The sequence below is a fragment of the Thermobia domestica genome, chromosome 13 (assembly GCF_964235325.1).
Source record: "Thermobia domestica chromosome 13, izTheDome1.hap1.1, whole genome shotgun sequence".
Classification (NCBI taxonomy): domain Eukaryota; kingdom Metazoa; phylum Arthropoda; class Insecta; order Zygentoma; family Lepismatidae; genus Thermobia; species Thermobia domestica.
This window is the reverse complement of record NC_137466.1, coordinates 144,798,059-144,818,865: the sequence shown is the minus strand read 5'-3', so window position 1 is coordinate 144,818,865 and position 20,807 is coordinate 144,798,059. Positions and strand designations below refer to the sequence as shown.

At 35.8% G+C, this 20,807-nt stretch overlaps 1 protein-coding gene across 1 annotated transcript in view; it reads left to right on the top strand.

Annotated features, from left to right (window-relative positions):
- The window catches only part of LOC145668609 (protein gooseberry-like), a 107,968-nt gene that overhangs the window by 33,726 nt on the left and 53,435 nt on the right, over positions 1–20,807 (top strand). The window contains exon 3 of the mRNA XM_081736645.1: positions 4,585–4,702. Coding sequence (XP_081592771.1) covers positions 4,585–4,702 — 118 coding nt within the window. The remainder of the gene's footprint in view (positions 1–4,584; positions 4,703–20,807) is intronic.

Sequence of the window (20,807 nt, the reverse complement as noted above, 5' to 3'; positions counted from 1 at the left end):
ACGGGTACTTCGTTTAGGACTTTTCACAAACGACGCAACAACCGCCGTTGCAGTTTCCTCATTGGTGGCAGTCTTTGGTCGCCCACTACGTGCCCTATCTTGAACAGAGCCCGTGTCCCGGAATTTGGTGATCACGTGAGCCACCGTGTTGTGCGATACCGGCTCTCTGTCTGGGTGCCGTCTGTTGTAGTCAGCTGCTATTGTTCGGTAGCTGCGTTCCCCTGATATAATGATGATTTCGACCTTCTGTTCACGTGTCAGACCCATTTTAGATCACCTGGAACAAAGAGAGAACTGGGTCAGTATCAAGGTAATTTCCTACCTTTGAACATTAATAACTTCTAAACTGTACAAGATAGGAAAAAACAAATTACACCACTAAATTCCTGAGCTCAAGCTAGTGTTATTTGATGTTCACACACCCCCTTCCCATTTAAAAAAAATGACTTGAATCCAAAATGGTGGATTTCAAGATGGCGGCCATGAATGACATACACTCCAAAAGTTGCGGCCCCTCATCAAACCTCTGTTCCCATCATCAATTTTTACTTTTCCCGTCGATTTTCAAACTAATGCAGGTGTCCAAGGACTTTTGACTCACCCTGTATTGTTTCTAATTTTGTCTCAAATTATTTGGCAAGCATTGGTTTATGACACACACGAAGTATGATGCCGTCTAAAATGAATGAGGCTAACAGATTTATAATATTAATTTTAATCTGTGGGGTAACTTCATTAGCGAAAATTGCTGCATGGCGCCCCTCTTTGAGGACACCCGTAGATTGTGCTTAGTGTTGTGTAGCCTTGAGGCGGACCTGGGTATATCTATTTGATACTCAAGATTTGAGGTGATTGTGACACCTTTGGAAAGTTACTGTTCTTGGCAAATAAAAGGTTTCGCTAACCACTGACAAATTATATAGGGCGGTATTCAGAGAGAATTCGTTAGTCACAGACTAGTTAGTGGCATACTAGCTCTTTATTAAGGAAGCTGTATTTTTTGATATTCAGAGTCTACTTTGATACAACTAAAAGTTGATTTGGGAATAATTAACTAATATAACCTCAATGCAACGGGTGAGAAAAATAAATGTGGCAACTACGGAAAAGTAGATGTGCGCATGCGTAGTCTGCAAACATGAAAATACATGAAATACGAAATCCAAAATATGTCGCACAAGCTAAACCGTGGCTAAAAGTGGTACCCTCTGCCCTACATTAATTAGTCACATGTGCCCTACATTAACTTCGTCAACTACTACGTCCTAATCAGAGACTGTGAATACACTTTTGATAACCATCCGTTAGTCAAACCCGTAGTAGGGCATTAATCAGACGTCAAAACGACTCTGCATAAGGCCCATAGTTACTAATGTTCACAACTCAATAGCTTGCGTCATTCATTACCCTAATTTTCTAGCACCACTACCGATCAATACCGTCTCTGTGTCAAATCAACACCAAGCCTGTATTAACGCCAACACCGGACACTAGGTGTTGAAATAACACGCTAAAACAGTAGTCATTCTGAGACCATTAACCTGTACTTAAATTGAGTTGTTTAAACGCCCTTATTATCATGCTGTGTAGAGTCTCCACAAGGGGCCTTGACTCCATACCAGACTTCGCAAATATTTCGAAGTGTAACACAATGCAATATATCAATGCAATATAACTGGTGAGTACTGCAAATTATATGCCTTCTAAACTCCCTCTAGAAAAATTGTTGCTTGAGTACTTTAGGATTCTAAAACATGGATATTTGGATAGGGCATATGCAACTTCCTAAATGAAGTCTTAAGCCGACTACGGTAGGTCCCATAGTTTTGGAGCTATGGACCTTTAAAGTTCATTTTTTCACGTTTTCGGCAGCCTATAACTCCGAAAGGAAGCATTTGTGCACCCAAGTTGATCTATACTATTTGTCTTATCTTGGTGTTAGGAATTATCTCCCAAAACGTTGTCGGTGTTGTTTTGAAACACCCTATATATATATATATATATATATATATATATATATATATATATATATATATATATATATATATATATATATATATATAATTTCACGCATTTTATTCAAAAATATTTCATTTCTTCCAAAACTGGGCGCCTTCGCTTTAACATGCTGTCTATGAAGGTATTAGAGGAAGTAACAAATGGGCATTTGGATCCAATCTCAGTGCCTAGGCGAAGGTATTTGCGAATTTTATTGCAATAACACAATTTTGTAGTCACTCATACCTCGGGATTCTTTAAAATTGAACTAAATCTTGCTAAATTACATTGAATATGCAGTAGATTCTCAACTATTTTGTCTCCGTACTATTCAACCTACTTAAAGGAAAACAACAACAATAAAAATCTCGGTAATGAAATTATTATTATTATTATTATTTGAATCGATCACCTTCTTAAACATGCGACTGTACCGCGGAAAAGTAAAGACTTTCTCAAAAACCAAAAATAACTCTTTCTATCTTAGGTCTAACTTTCCATTTTTGTCTAACTATTTATTAATGAATAGTAAAATAAGTTTATTTTTTAAAATAAATAGGCCTGCATTTTATGTTAATGCTTTGTTTATTTTAAAGTTGTATGTATTCATATTGTACAGGCTAATTATATTATTTTATGTTTCTTACAATTAAGTTCGACATTATAAAATTTACCTTAAAAGTTCATACATTGGACATTGGTTATTACTTCTTGGATTTTCGTTTTCTGCAATACATTTTTTTAAACGTATAATACAGCACTCAGGGATGCCCGCAGAATTTCCAACAAGGAGGACCAAGAGACCGATTCCAAAGGGGATGATCAAATGACCGACATACCAGCACAGCCGCGAAAACACACACACACAATTTGATGACCTGTGCACATAATACATATAATACATAACAAATTATTTATGCTATATCATTATTAATACGGTAAATAAACAGTAAATACTGCAACGAATTTCTTGTTATGTAACGTTTTACTTCTTTTTACGTACTTCTTTCACGATTGGCTAGTGATGTATCCCACTCCCACTTCCCACGGGGAGGAGCAAATTGTGCACGTGCATTTTGACAATAGTGTCTCGTGTTGTCCAGATACTTACAGCAGCAGCAGAAAAGAAACTCGAAAGATTTAAAAAAAAAAAAAAAAAAAAAAAATTGAATTTCGCTCGTAAACAATTGTTGCTTACAGTAGTGAGTGAAGGTTTGCCTTGTTGGTGTTTCACCACAACACTCGTGTTTCATGCCAGTCATCTTTCAGACTTTAAAAGCAGAACACCCGTCTACAGTGCGCGCCATAATTACTGCGCATGCTTAGTGTTTATTTCTATTGTTTCATTAGCCACACTCGATTGCAGTATTATTAGATAATCCGTATTATATTTTTGTCATTTATAATAATATAGCAGTTTTATATGAAGCTTCATAATAAAAGTAACAATCCAATCACATGAACTATTTTGCGGAGGAGTACAAGCGTCGGTAGGACAACAGCAAATCAGCGAGATTTAGTTTCACGTGGCTTTGTTTATCGCAGTTTAGAGCTTACGCCGAACAATGTATAGATATCAGTCACCACTAAGAACTAGTGACTGCACAAACATGAAATTAAAATCATCACACACATCACAATTACCTTTTTATTTTTCAAAATCTCCATTAATTTATTTTCAGTTGTCATAGCAACTCGAAACAAACAGTTATTCGTAATTACTGGTTCCTACGATTACTCATTAATTATGTATAAAATCAACAACATATTATTTACTTTTTCTTATTAACAACAGATTGTGAACTATTAAACACCTTTGCCCACAATAGCTACAAAAAAAAAAAAAAAAATGGAGGTAATTCACATGAAAATAATGCACAGATATACAATATCGTCGTAGTGTCCCTGTTCTAGTAAGTTGTCAACACTGAACACGATTTACATCTTTGCTTTTAGTAGTCACGGAGCACCGACAATAGTGTATGGTCGTCATCTGTTTTCTGTACGGGTGGTAATGGAGCCACGACGGAACAGAGTGTTTTCATAGTAAAAACTTATTACAAATGTGGTGAATGTTGCGCAGACTGGTGGATGTTTGGCGATGACGATCATCCGCTACTCGGCGCTCTGTGACTACTAACCACAAAGGCAACAGATGAAAAACATGTAACGTTCAGTGCTGCCAACTTACAAGAACAGAAATGGCGAGGATTTGTCTTTATTACGTACTATAGTATGTGACTAAGAAAATTAGAATGTCTTGAAATGTATTTCCAATAACTGAACAGCAATCGAAAATCCCGGGGGGACAACTGCTGGGTGGTCATGACATCACATAAATATTATAATGTACTAACTTATACTCAAGGAATGAGTAAATAACAGCGGAGTTTCATACAAAAAGTGTGATATTAAAGGTTGGGTCAGGAAGTGAGTAATTATAGAACTCCGGCCTTTCCGAATTTCTGCTATTTGGCCTGCCTTTTTGCCACACTAGGCCAAATACTTGTGCGTCTATTATATTTATTAAAGTATATTTTTGTCCTGTGTTCTTGTTAATTATCATCATTCTTTGTTTTAATGCAGGACGGAATTTGTGACAAAAATAGTGCCCCGTCAGTTAGTTCTATCAGTCGACTCTTGAGAGGTGGACGTCGGGATGAATCCGATCCACGAAAAAACCACTCAATAGATGGAATACTTGGTAAGTAGTAAATACAGTTGTTTGATTCTTATTTGCTTGTCAACCTGAACTGCTCTTGCTTTAGCAAAGTAAAGCCATATTTTATTTTGTTTTTATCGTTTTTGTATCTTACTACTTCATCTTTTCTAGTGTCTAACACCAAATAAGGAATCCTTCGCAAAACAGTTTAGATGCAAATAAGCACTGATATATAAAATTTTTTCGAAAGGTGATACTATGAAAATAATAGCTTCTCATTCAATCGTCTTCTTTTTAACTTTCAATCGATTATAATAATAGATTATAGTGATCGTGAAGGAAACTGAATTTTAAATTTTAACGGATTTACGCGTTTCCATAGTCCTAACATGCCGAAAATCTGGTTTCTAGATATGTTTTCGTCCGTCCGTCCGTTCTCTAGTCTAGAAGCTGTATTGTTCAACGAATCGAGATTGAAAAGGTTTTCATAAGATTCTCAATGGACATTTTCGAATTTTCTTTCTATCCCGCAAAATAAGAGTAGTTTACTAAAGGTTGAAAAATATTTTGTGGGATTTTCCCAGAAAGGACCCTAATGATTTTGTTCATATTTCATAAATCAATGTTTCAATAGCAACTCTATAATAGGGTATAAGTCGTTTTTCAAAGAAAAATCCAGGAAGGGTCACAAGACATAATTTATTCTTTGGGTGACTTTTTTGGGCGATTTTCTCAAAAACAAATCAGACGATTTGGTTAATATTTCATATATAAATGTTTCATTAGTAACCTGATAATATGTCGTAATTTAAATATCCGAAAAAAATCCATTAGGAGTAGTTTAATCTTAGAGGGTGTTCTCTTGGACGGTTTTCTCAAAAAAAACGACTCAGGCGAGTTTTTATGTTTATTTAATAAATAAATGCTTCGTTATTCGTTCATAACGCTACAATATGGATTAAGCCATTTCTCGTGAGAAAGTCCCAAAGGGTAGTTTACTTTTGGAGCTGCGTTTTTTCTTTAAACAAAGCTTCCCAAAAGCATAATTTTGTTTGTATTTCATAAATAAATATTTCAGTAATAACTGCAGAGTAACATTATTAAATTTGAGAAATTGGAACAAGAAAGTATAGATCAGTGGCCCGTGCTTTTTATCCAGCTAGTGTGGATGACACCTGCTTTGGTTAGATTTTTCAAAAAGTGTTCCTTTTACTGTGAAGATAGGCATTTACGCGCATGACCGTTCACTAGGGTTGCCAAATTTTAAACAGGAAAAAGGATGGCTTATGTCGTGATATTCAGAAGTCAAGTAAACAAAACATACATTATATTTTACAAACATCGGAGTATTGTTTCGAAATTCTCACAGAAATTCCTTATTTACAAACGGGGAAGATTCACTCTCTCATCTAATAGTCCTTTCAGCTTCATCATTATAGACAATTGGGAATCCTCAGAAAAAAATCGCCATATTCCACCAAAACAGAGTGATTTTATTTTGTGATAGATATTGTAGAACATTATTTTTAAATACCAGGGGGTATTGGAGAGGGATAACTGCTCATTTTCGACTGACTTTAACTCAAGACACTGGAAATATGTGAGAGCCTCAACAAACATAAACATATCAAAATGGAATAACTATTTCGTAGGAAATCGTGAAACATATTTCTTACATAGCGGGGAAGGAGGGCGAATTCACTTATCCGTTGCTGATTGATTTTATGCGCCATATTGCATTAAAATCTACTTTTCACGATAGTTATCATGGAGCTTATTTTTTAAAAATGTATTCATACTACGTTAATGGGATAAATTCACCTTTCACTCCTGACAGTTTTCTTTATCCCAATCACTGAGGACTGTGGGAAAGCCTTAAATGAAATCTTAATATATTCTAACAAAATCGAAAATTTTCACGAAAGTTGTGGTGGAACTTTGTCTTTAAAACCACTTTTTGCACTTCTGTGACCTTAGGAATGATTTGTAAGGAAATATTCGGTATATTGCATCAAAGTCAAACACTTTTTTAAAATTAAGTATTCATAGAACATGTTTCTTGAACCTTTGTGTGTGAGGAAAGGAATTCACTTCTTCATTATTACCAGATTTTAACCCCAAGCTGTGAGGTTAATTGGAATCATCATTAAAAAAAAAAAAAAAAAAAAAAAAAACCTGAATAATACATTTCGTTGAAATCGAAATTTTTGGAACGATAATGCTGCAAAATTATTATATATGAAAAATGTTCAAACTTACAACATAGTGTTGATGATTTTACCTGTCTTTGACCCACTGATTCTTTATGGATTGCAAGCCCAAAGAATAGGGTTGTTTCGGGGTCTTGAAGGAAGGCACATATCAAAACCAAACCACTTGGCGTGACTGCTCTTTGTGGGCCTGAGTCGCTCCAACGCCATCTTTTAGCGATCAGTTGAACTACGTCGCGACTAACACGCGGTCAACGCGCTGCGTCGCCCTGACATCCGAGACTATGAGATAAAATATATTGTTAAAACCGCTACTTAAAAAACAAACAAACAAACAAACGAACGAAATAAATCTCCATCAGCGATCGAAGTGCGTCCACAACTTCAGAAAACAAATGAGCTCTCTATAGTACGGAAGGTATAACGTCGTTGGCTTCCCGCGAAAAGTTGTAGTGACGTTTATGGGGAGCGGCCAGCTTGGTTACTCGTGGATCGCTGAGCGTAGTAGACGGTTGGTGGTGATTGGCTACCCTCTTACCACACCCCCAGTGACGAACAGGTCCAAGCGCGGGAAGCCAACGAAGTTATACCTTCTGGACTATAGTTGCTTCGCTATAGATAACGGATTAATATTCGTAAATCGAAAATTAATCCGTTATCCGTTATTAAAATTGTAAGAATAATTATTTGGATAACGAATTTGAATACTTGGAAATATTATATCTTTGATCTATCTCCATTAAAGAAAATTAGAAGAATCAGAAATTGAAACTTCACAAGAAGCAATTAACTTTAAACAATAATTGATATCCATGTCTATTACCTATGGGCATACTAACCAAAAGTTCAATTGTTCTTTTAAGTGTTAAGATCTTATAGAAGTCTAATCGCGCGGGCTTTGAAGTACAGTGCACAAAGAGTTGACGACGCCCTTCACAAATCAAATGTCAAGAGGAATTTCCCTTGCAGTCGTCTCACCTGTGAAAACTCGGCAAGACGCCATCACCGTAACTGACAAGACTTTAAAAGTGACCTCTTGTTGTCCTGTTCGTAGCCAGTCAACGCGGCTTCCCTTGCAGAGTCACGTCTCCCCGGTTAATTCTTCAAACTAAATTCCTAGTTCATATACAAGGGGCGTTTTCAGAAGCAGTCAAATGGTAGGGACAAAATATGGATATGCAAGGTATATTTGCCTCTGCGGTTTGGAGCCAACTTATTCACACCACAGGTGGTCTTCTTTTTCTTTACTTGTAAAAGTATTTACAAGAGCATACATTTGACACGGTTACACGAATTGAAAGTCAGGCAAACGATATGTCTGAATTGAAAGTTATTTTTCCATACGCGAACACTTGCCTTTTTTTTTCTTTTTTGTAATATTATCAAAGGTTGGAATCAGGCCCGCAAGTAGAGGGGTGCTAGGGGGTCTGGCCCCCCAAACTTTTCTTGGCCCCTCCAGACCTCAATACAAAATTCTATTATTAATTCAAAAAGCACAATTTAGATATTTGTAAGAGAATTTTTGATGACTTCCCCCCTAACCTCTGTGGCTGGTTGCGGGCCTGGTTGGAATTATATTTGGGTATTCGATAATTAGGATGCAGTAACTCATTGTTCGATGAATACGCACAAGTCATAAACTGATTTCCAATATTAGGGTCTATGATTTTCTTTCTTCTTAGAGGTGAGTTAACGATTCAAGTAATTAGGTAATTATTTCACGATACCCTCATCCGTCGGTTTGTGGCTTCGCGTAGCGTAGTCGCTAACGCTCTCGTCTTTGATGTAAGCTGTCCCGGGTTCGATTCCCGGCGATTACACTCAGTCGAAATATTGTAAAAGCTTTTTTAGGCCTATCATGCTGAGTGAGGTTTTCATGGGTTTTTTCTCATTCACATCAGGCAAATGCCGGTTCCCTGGCATCTTCCTTCCTTCCCTTTCTTTACACAGTGTAATTGCCGAGGAACGTCATTCATCATATGTGATGGGCTAACATGGCCATATATCCCGAAAGCCTAGAAATCTAAATCCTAATTCTAATCATCTTTCGATTGTACGGCATTTGCAACGGTGTTATAATAATAATAATAATAATAATAATAATAATAATAATAATAATAATAATAATAATAATAATAATAATAATAATAATAATAATAATATGTTCTAGTAGTAGTATAATTGACGATTATATTGTCTATGTAGGATACTTGAAGAGAGTACTTGAAACTACACCCAGGATTTAGCTTGATTTGGCTCTTTTGGTTCGACTCGACTCGAAATTCGACCCGAATTCGAGTCGACTTGGATGAAATTTTTCGAACAGATTTCAAAAGCAACGGACAAAATCTGGAGACGCCGATTTACATAGCTTGAAAGTCCTGAATTTATACTACAGTAAAAATATGTATTGCTCACAAGATGGGAATAAATATTCATGAATCTAATTCACCCAAGTTTTAGATCTCAAACACTGTTTTAGTGTTACATAATTCAAAATAAATGCATGTAGTGGCGTATTTAGGGGGGGGGGGCTATCGGGCTCAAGCCCCTAATGAAATTAATTTTGTTAGTTTTACGCATTTCACGTACAACAATAATCCTTCTTACCATTTCTAAGAATTTCATTCACTTTCTATTTTCTTATGCTTTTTGTTCAGAAATAATACTGTCTGCATTTGTCAAATTTCATTCCATGTCAGAACTGCATCCTTTTTTCCTTTCTTTCTTTCGTCCATTCTACTTTTCTATTTCTTTTTCTTAGTTGTTTCTTTCGTTTCACCTATCATACTTTCGATCGTTGTTAGTTGTAATTCAAGCAGACTGTCGTCACTAACATCAAAAGGAGGAGCAGATAAGCGAAACTGGTGTTCCACACCAATTTGCACGGATATCAACATAACCGGGCTTTAGTTATTATACCAAAAAATATTTAGGCTTGCATCGTTTAGTTATAAAGAGAGGTAAATGTTTGAATTAAAGAAAATCAAGAGCGGGGAATAAGTAGCCCGGGAAATTATATAGGCAAAGAAGATGCTTCGTTTTTCTTCTATGAATAGAATAAAAGGCTACATTCACTGCTAAATTTCTGTGTGTATCATATCACATAATATTCATCAGTCTGCAATTTTTGGTATTAAAACTGCAGTCAGTAGACCCTATATTTCAGCTTCATCTTGTCTCAGCATTTACTTTCAGGTAAAAACGTACACAGATAAAACTGGATATTTCATTTTTTTTTTTTCTAAAATGAAATCAGTTAAGTTGAAATGAGATTACAAATATTCAATGTATGTTTGCAGGAGCGTCATTTCAGATTTGACTGGGGAAGGGTGTGATCCTACACTGACATACGAGTTTCACGTTTTTTTCCTAGTATATTAGTAGACAATTGATTAAAATACAGTGAAACCTCTACTAACGGACACCTCTATAAAGCGGACACCTCCCGTAACGGACATATTTTGTAATCCCCAAACACTGTAATAGGAAAAAACATATTGACAAACCTCTCTAAAGCGGACACTCTCTAGTACGGACACGGACAGTCTTTCCTGTCTTTTATAGGTATTATTTACCTCCGTATTACGGACACTTTCTCTAGAAACAAGTTGAAAAGTGCAGTAAAAATAAATTTTTAGTAATTCATATATGTGTCATCAAGGAAGCATTGTGACAACATTTTGCCTCCTCAACTGGCTGCTCAGCAACCCAGATGAAGTCTGTTTACCAACACTCTCATGTCCTTTGCTTGCATCCCACTCCCACCCAAGCTGTTTTAGACACAAAAGTGATTGACAGTTACCCACCGTTTGGAATGACACGTTATGGTACTGTCCCGCTGGAATCTGTAACCAAGCAGAAGACAAGTTTGGTATTTTTGACCTGCGGGTACACACATTGTCTCAAAAAAGGCACTACTGGACTACAATTAACTCACAAATTAAAACAACATACCAAAAATGTAGTAAATAGTAATAAGTGTAAAGTGAAGAGAATACCATCTTATTTTCATGTTGTGCCTTGAGCATAAGAGTATTGGGTGGCGGAAGACAATGCAGTCATTTTTGTAGTATTCGTAAATACATGATTCATGCAAAAATATTTTTTCTAATTGCATATTACCTTGTTTACTAATTTACGTCATAAAATATTGAAACCTCTCTAAGGCAGACACCTCTCTATAGCGGACAATTTTTGATTCCCCATGGCTGTCCGCCTTAGAGAGGTTTCACTGTATATTTAATTTTCAAACTCAGGTGGGCAATTGCACCCCTACATCCACTTGTTATGGATGGCTCCACCGAAACAAATCCAAAGAATTATTTAAAAATCGAGACGAGAAGAGAAAGAATTATTTGAATATCGAGACGAGAAGAAAAAGAATTATTTGAGAATCAACGCGAGAAGAGAAAGAATTATTTGAGAATCGAGACAAGAGAAAAGATATTTGAGAATCGAGACGAAAAGTAAAAGAATTATTTGAGAATCGAGACGAGAAGAAATATAATTATTTGAATATCGAGACGAGAAGAAAAAGAATTATTTGAGAATCAACGCGAGAAGAGAAAGAATTATTTGAGTATCAATAAGAGAAGAAAAAGAATTATTTGAGAATCGAGATAAGAAGAGAAAGATTTATTTGAGAATCGAGACAAGAGAAAAATATTTGAGAATCGAGACGAGAGGAAAAAGAATTATTTAAGAATCGAGACGAGAAGAAAAAGAATTATTTGAGAATCAACGCGAGAAGAGAAAGAACTATTTGAGAATCGAGATAAGAGAAAAAAATATTTGAGAATTGAGACGAGAAGAAAAAGAATTATTTGAAAATCGAGACGAGAAGAAAAATAATTATTTGAGTATCGAGACGAGAAGAAAAAGAATTATTTGAGAATCAACGCGAGAAGAGAAAGAATTATTTCAGTATCGATAAGAGAAGAGTAAGAATTATTTGAGTATCCTGACGAGAAGAAAAAGTATTATTTGAGGATCAACGCGAGAAGAGAAAAAAATATTGGAGTATCGAGACGAGAAGAGTAAGAATTATTTGAGAATCGAGACGGGAAGAAAAATTATTATTTGAGAATCGAGACGAGAAGAAAAAGAATTATTTGAGAATCGAGGTGAGAAGAAAAAGAATCATTTGAGAATCGAGATGAGAATTCAACAAAAATTACGAGACAAGATAAAAAAATTTCTCGTCTCGTCTCGTCTTGTGTGGAACAATACTGTAAATGTTGACTTTACTATGTTATGGCGTATATCTATTTACAGAGTACCTCGTATTTTACAGTCAGATTGAATAGTATTCCTAACAGTACAATAATATATTGTTCCCCTTTGTATCATAATGCATTATTTCTCTTTTGAATTGTAATGTATTCTAATTATGGACAGCATCCAATGCAGACTTACTGTCGGAACTTAACGGACAATTGGAGACATTGGGCCGTTGTTGCCCTTTTTTAGTTCATTAAAATATGGGATGTGTACTTATATCAGGGGGGACGGTGGCCCAGTTGTAGAACGCTCACCTCTGGTTCAAGACGTTCCTGGTTAGGTCCTGTGAGATCAGTGGCGTTATTTAGGGAGGCCGGGGTCAATTGCCCCTAAGTTATTTATATAGTAGTATGATGGGATATTTAGAGCACAAAAAATCAGGCCCAATTTCAAAAATTGTGAGGAAAGAGACATATTGTTTGTAAGGTACGTTTAGGTACATGAGATCTACTGTTTTTCTTCCTATTATAAAAATTATTTATAAAATATGGATTTCAACCTTTAAATTCTGAAAATAGCTTCAAATAGATATCTTAAAGATGAAATATGATCAAAATTTAAAAAAAAAATCGGACTTGATTCCCATGTACACTGAACGCGTCATGTACTTACTAAAACGTAAAACTCTACTCCTATTTAGGGATGGACACGAGCAACTTCGAGCGAGTTTTCTTTGAAACTCGACTCGATTCGACACAAGCACTTTTGAGCTCGACTCGAGAACTCGGCTCGAAAAATTTCATCCAAGTCAACTCGAATTCGGGTCGAGTTTCGAGTCGAGTCGAGCCAAAAGTGCCAAATCGAACTAAATCCTGGGTGTAGTTTCAAGTACTCTCTTCAAGTATTCTACATAGACAATATAATCATCAATGACATTACTACTACAACATATTATTATTATTATTATTATTATTATTATTATTATTATTATTATTATTATTATTATTATTATTATTATTATTATTATTATTATTATTATAACACCGTGTATAAAGGCGATAGGCGATTTGTATCTAAATATTAAAAACTAGTTGACTAAGGTAGTCGAGAAGTCTTCAGGAATCAAAGACAACATAAGGTTCTGAGTTTGATTTCCGGAGGAGCAAGTATTCGGGCTCAAGCTAACAACTCTTAAAAAGTTATGCGGCGCCGGCTAAACATGTTCAAAACCGCTAGGCCCGGCTTTAGGGTTGTCAACGGCTCGGCTCACAGTTCATTCACTATCGAGCCGAACCGAGAAGTAAGCTGAGTGAGCCAACAGTTTACCCAATCGAACTGGCTCGAGCCATCGGCTCAATTGAGCCGAGCCAATAGCTCATCCTAACCGAGTTGGCTCGAGCTGTTCGCTCAGTTGAAACGCGCCGAGCCGGTTGATATCACTATCCGGGTTCGGTTTCTGCTTGGGCTCAAAAATTCGACTCAGCCTTGATGGTAAGAACTCTAGTATATACTTTGATAATAAGAACTACACAGTTGGTGCTCACGACATTTGAGTCTGTCTCTTATAAGAGTCTATTGTCTCGTTATCGAGACAAGACGAGATGCGAGTAGTGTTCCCTGTCGTGACCAACACAAAGTATTTCACATTCATTACTGCAGACATTTCTCATGGTTTTCGCTTTCCAATCTAATCAGGTCATGATTTCAAAACGAGTTAAATGAGCTGAACGAGCGAGCCATTTATCAAACTCGACTCGACTCGAAACTCGACCTCAAAACATTGACTCGGCTCGGAGTTCAACTCGAAAAAATTATCTTTGACTCGACTCGAAACTCGACTTGAATTCTACTCGAGTTTTGAGACGAGTCGAGTTGTAGCTTCCCTTCTCCCGAAGCAAAACCTAAACTGACGCTACTACAGGCTAGGGCGCCGATCCTGGGAGGCCGGGCCCGCCAAAGCTCATGTGGACCCCCTATTGTACTTATGAATATACAATATTTGGCATAATTTGAATGCAATTTGTCTTAAAATCCTCATATATATATATATATATATATACCTTCTGCATCTGAATGCCCTCCCCCAAATTTACAGACAAATCGGCGCCCTTGACTGCAGGCCATGTAAAGTTATAGACAACTTCGTGCTTGTAGATTTGCTCGTTACCTCCCATATTCTTATCCCACCATTTATTTCATTATCATCCACTTTCATTAATCATCTGTCTCTTTTAGCGTACAGAGAATAATATGAGACGTAAAAAAGAAATAAGATAACATGAATTCATATCAATGCGACTATTGTGATTGTCTGACTCCTATACTGGAGTTCTATGAACAATGTCAGTGAACTTGACTGATTAAAAAAAAAAAAAACTTTTTACTGATGTCTACGTAACTTTTTAAAGCCTCTTGACTCATATGGGGATTAATTTACGATATATAGGTTCTTGAAATGTATATGTTTTAGGAGAACAATGGTAAGAACTGCAGAGACCTTATTAAACGTTTACAGGGACATGGGTTTAGAAGTAAATGTAGAGAAAATTAAATGCATGGAAGCTCTCCGGGATCGTAATATGCAAATTATGGATGCGTCAAAAACTTTCGGCAAAGTGGACACTTTCAAATATCTAGGATCAATATTAACAGACAAAATCGTATTCACGAAGAAATTAAATGTCGACAAAAAGCAAGGGAATCGTGTTATTATTCAGTTCAAAATCTCTTGTCGTCGCAAGTTCTGTCGAGGAATTTGAAGCTTAAAATATATAAAACGAGCCTGTTGTTCTCTATGGTTGTGAAACAGGGTGCGAATTGGCGGGGGGGATGCCAGGGATTTCCCCCCTGACAAAAATCTTTCCCCCTCTGGAGAAGAAAATTTTTATCCCTGGCAGGGATAATTTTCCCCCTCTGGAGTATTTTTAAATAGACATGAAGATAGAAAAAGGGAACAATTCTTACTTTGCGTAGCTAAACTAATATTGCTTGAGTGAAAATTTATGACACATCTCACATCTCAACTGTTTTGTACTTGTTAGTATATATATATATATATATATATATATATATATATATATATATATATATTGTGTGTGTGTGTGTGTGAGGACGGTGCGCATATGGGTGAAATTCATCCCCCCCTGGGAAAATTTTTCAATTCGCACACTGGTGAAACATTGTCACTTACTCTGAGGGGAGAACGTAGACTGAAGGTATTTGAGAACAAGATCCTGAGACGAATATTCGGACCTAAGAGGAACGGAATGTAAATGGCTGAAAGTTCATAACGAGAAATTGCATAATTTATACCGTTTACAAAATATTGTTAGGATCATCAAGTCTAGCAGGATCAGGTAGGCAAGTCATGTAGCTAGAATGAAAAAGGTAGGAACACTTTAAAAGTTTTAACTAGAAGTTCAATCGGAAAATGACCACTAGGAAGACTTAGACGCCAGTAGCATACGCAAGAATTTATTTCGGGGGTTCCAAACTCAATATGAGGGTATTTTATATTAAAATTCCTAAAAATTGCTCATAAAATTTTTCTAAATTTATAGAAATTCGAAATCGAAATTCGGGGGGGGGATCCGGACCCCCAGGACCCAACCCATGCGTACGCCCCTGCTAGACGCAATTGTTAAGACAATATTAAGATGGAATGGATCTCACAAAAATAGAAATACAAAGTAGAAACTGTATCCAGCTGGGTAAGGGCAGAAGTCAATGGAGAGCTTTTGTGAACACGGCGTTGAACCTTCGGGTTCCATACGCCATAGTTTTTATTTATTTATTTATTTTTTTAATGAACTGGAATTTTAGTGGTTTCGTATTACTGATTTCTTCTTCACATCTGTTTTAATATCCCTTACTGTGTGAATATTAAATTTTCTTATATGATAATTTTAATATTTAATAATAATCAAATTTATTTTAAGAATTATTAGATTTATACATAATCAAAATTCATTTTGAAAAGCAAGAGACATTTATCTACAGTTGAACAAGAAATTGTAAAATCTAACCATTAAAATTACAGCTCTTTTCAAAGGAAACAGACAAAATGTTTTCTCATATATCAGTGCTAAGAAATGAAGATGGCGTAGGCTCAATACCGTTCAGAGCCTGACTTACTAAAAACAACACAATATTAACCATTTTTCTTTTGCTTGTTTTTCGTAAGTGAAAGGAGATAATGAAATGCAACTTACCACAGTCATAGATAATGATATTCTACAACAGAAAAAAAAACCGAAGAATTTTCAGTGTTGCCATCCATATAAATTTACAGTGTTGCCAGAATAACACTTCTCCAAGATCTAAGTTAAGGCAGCGACTATAGGAACGAATCCAACTGTATTCGATTACGTATCATGTTGTTTTGGTATCCTGTGAACTGATTTTTAAATAACATTATTATTTAATTTTACTAACTGTATGTTAAAATTGTTTTCTGTATTACAAACTAAATACAACTATTATTGAAAAAAAAAAAACAGTTCACAGGATACCAAGGCAACATGATACGTAATCAAATGCAGTTGAGTTCGTTCCTCTATTTAGGGCTGCGAACGAGAGAAGATTTGTGGCTGTCTCGTCTCGAAAATGTGCTGTAAAAGTGATGTCTCGACTCGAAAAATGTATATTTCTGTATTGGAAGAGCCGTATCTCGACTCGAATATTGTCAGGAAAATCTTGTCCCGACTCGTCTCGTGCGCATCCCTACCTCTATTCGCTGCCTTAACTTAGATTTTGGGGAGTTGTTATTCTGGGAACTGTAATTTCTATTTATGCCAACACTGAAAATTCTTTAGCTTCATATTTTCTGTTGTCGAATAAGATTATCTATGATTGTGGCAAGTTGCATTTCATTATGTCCTTTCACTTATGAAAAACAAGCAAAAGAATGGTAAATTTTATATTATTTTTAGTGTCAGGCTCTTAAGAGAGGATAAAAGCAATTGTAATAGATGTCTCTGCTTTTCATGTTTTTGATTAGGGCAAATTGTTTCCATCTAAAACAATTTGCAATACAATAATAAAAATAATAATATCGCTTTTGAGAGCAAAATAATCCAAATATTATCTCTTATTTATATAGGTACTTGTAAAACAATACTGGGTTGGCTTTGTTCGTCTTTCGGGTAGGGATATGACAAAAATTAATATTTAAGTTTGGATCCACTTCGTTACGTTAATATACCCAAACGTAATGACGATTCTTACAATTCGTCAGTCGGATTAAATGAGTGAAATATTATACTGTCCAAGCTTGTGGTTCCGCGTTGTAGCCAGGGCCTACGGGTGCACTTTGACCAAAACATTAATAAGTAAGACGAGAAAAATAGCGGAAGTTGAGTAATGCAGCAATAATAAATATCAACAAATCCAAAAATGCAAATGTTGGATATAAGTAACAATTTCTTTAACGAATCTATTTGTGGTTGTGTCTGAGTGAGATTTTAACGTTGATTTTCCGTAGACCAGTGGTCTCCAAACTCATGGAGCTCTTGAGCTATTGTAGCGCTTTTAATTCCTACTTTGAGCTACCAACCAAAAGAACTACCATTTAAAAAAAATCTTACATTTGTTTATTGTCTATAAACTGACATTTCTTGCCGGAGCGTTAACGCGATCTACCGAAAATGTCCCCGCGAGCTACTAGTAGCTCGCGATTGACAGTTTGGCGATCACTGCGTGTAGATAGTTGCGTAGGGGCGGAACCATAACGCTGTTTTGCTCGATAAACGGAGCATCATAACACCCTGTCACTATACCGAACGGGGTTCTCCCGTTTCCTTCCACTTTCTTCATTCCACATTTCACTCGTTTCTCGTTATCACCCTCTCCTTTCCTCACCGGCATAAAACGTGGGACGTAAAACTTAAAGATTTCATTAAAACTTTTACAAACATGTTTAAACAATGGCATACATAATACAACTTTTATTTATTTATTTTTTATTATGTTTTGTTTATTGTGTGAAACTGTTTGTACGCAAGGGTGAGGAACGGAAAGCACCTTTCGGCCTACAGGTGGCAAAACATTAAATTTGGCCATGGTTTATGCGCCTTCAAATTTATGGGTTTTGTTTTACTCAAATTAAGGGGAAAAAAACATGTAAAGTAAGATTATCTATGATTGTGGCAAGTTGCATTTCATTATGTCCTTTCACTTATGAAAAACAAGCAAAAGAATGGTAAATTTTATATTATTTTTAGACAAATTTATTTAAAAGAGAATACATAGAATAAACTGTTAATAAACGTAAATTTGAGTCATACAAAAGTAAATCATGAGACAGTTGATTGTCTATGGCCCTTCTTGCTGGTTATAAGACTAGCACATCTGCCTTTGGTGCATGTGGTATTGGGTTCGATTCCCGATCTTAGAACACGAAAGAAATTTTATTTCAATTTTATTAATTATCCTTCTCCTTTAGTCTAAAAAGCATAACCATAGGACGTTAAACAAAATTCTTCTTCTTCTTCTTCTTCTTCTTCTACTACTACTACTACTACTACTACTAATAATAATAATAATAATAATTTCATTTAATTTTGATTAATGCAATGTGTAACGTACTTTATGATTTACTTAAGAAATCAATGAAAGATGAATCTTTTTTTTTTTTTTTTTTTCGCAATAGTGTTACTTGTTTCTTATAGTTTCAACACACTAAAAATTGGTTCACACAATGACATGCTCATCTAGAAACGAAAAAAAAAAAAAAGTTCTTCTTGGAAATAGTATTCAGGGCTACCAATATGTTACGTCTTTCGGCCTCGTATATCTCACCCCCATCCTCAAAGGGAAAAAAAAAAATGTTCTCACGTTTCGACTCAGGTGTGTTTTCTTCCGTAATGAGGTTTCGAAGAAGGTATTTTTTTGAAAGAAAGCAACTAAAGAATAGGAAAAGAATGGTCTCCAAGGGCAAAATCTTGTTGTCACAGGTAGGGGCCTCTGGTGGGGGGTCTGTGAACCATGTGACACGTTAGCACCAAAAAATCTTATTGCATAAATAATCTCTCATTTATCATACACTAGGCGTTGGTGGAGGGCCCGCACGGATGGAAGTTAAAAGGTGGTTTGGGAGAAAGAAAGAAAGAAAACAGAAAACAGGATAAAAATGTCCTGCTGTTTGCCATCTTCAGGAGTGATCAGTAGAGCCATCCCCTAACAAATGTTGGTAGAATAGTATTTAATAAAACTAAAGCTTAGAGCCGACAGTGAGAGAGAAGGAAGTACGGTGATCGTATAAAAAATAATCGAAATATCAACAGATTTACACGTTTCATGGCCCCTTCATGCTGAGAAAGTAATGTAGGGATGGTATCGAGACGAGACGAGACGAGACTTTGTACAGTCTCGGTCTCGTCTCGGTTGATAAATAAGGTCTCGGTCTCGGTCTCGTCTCGAGTAAAAAATCACCGTCTCGGTCTCGGTCTCGTCTCGGTCAACAGATGCTTGTCTCGATCTCGGTCTCGGTCTCGAGTACCAAATCTCGGTCTCGTCTCGAAAGTCTCGAAAGTCTCGAAATAAAGAGTGTGAAATTAAAATAGTGAAAGTATTATTCTCGTACAGTTTGTTGTTTCCGCTTATTTTTTCCTTTCATTTTGACTTAGAATTATGGTATGGTGTACCTCTTAGTAGCTAATTTGCTAGTGCTAATGCTTTCCATTCGCGTATTCCAGGTTCAATGATCAGTGGGTATATCACCCTAAACCCTAATAGAACCCACATTTCACTTTCAGCAATAGACTTTGTCTCATATAGCCTCAGAACTGCCTATACAATTAAACTCTATTAAATTAACTCTAGTACTATACAGTAGTTTATTTCCTTCTTTTGAATCAGAATTGTTCAATACCTCCTAACGGATAACGCAACACATAGCAGCACGAATGTATCTAATCGTACCGAAATTGAAACTTTACAATTTCTCATTTATTATTCAATACATTCTGCTTTGACTGTCATTTTAAAAACAGAATATAACCTTCATTATTTTAACAAATAGGGTAAATTATTACTACAATATACGTATTTTGTTTGAAATTGATGAAATGCTTTATTACCGTTTCACATCTCCGTGTTTAGTTGACACTTTATGACACGAACGTCCTGAACCTTGTGGTGGGAGCTACTACACTCATCTTTGCTATATGAGGTCTCGAGTTGGATCACAAAAGAAGTTAAAGTCCGATGTTTCGCATAGTTCGCGTATCATTTTAAGTGCATTCTGTTTCTTATACATGTTCATAAGGTCGTAATGCATTACGTAATCACATATCCAGTACCGTAACATGGATTAATCTTATTCCTGAGCTCTCAACGGTGCATGCAATCTTTATTCGAGAAAACTAATCTTGCGTTCATTACGTTGACATTTTATATTGATTAAAAATTACTTGCGAAACATGGACATACATATTATATAAATATATAGGTAATTCGAGTTATCTGTATCTATTTTTTCTCACTCGCCAAAACAAGTGATTCTTAGCTTTCTAGTTTTCTTTTGTATTAATTTTTGTAGTTTTGCTTTAACATGGTGGATTGAATAGTCAAAAATATTTTTTTCGCTCTACGATTTTCATTAAATTTTGGATCCATTTTTACCCTACCTTACCTAGTAAAAGTTATATATTTAGTCTTAGTTGAGGAACCGGTTTTTCGCTTCTGTAAAATTACGAAATAATGACTTGGTTTAG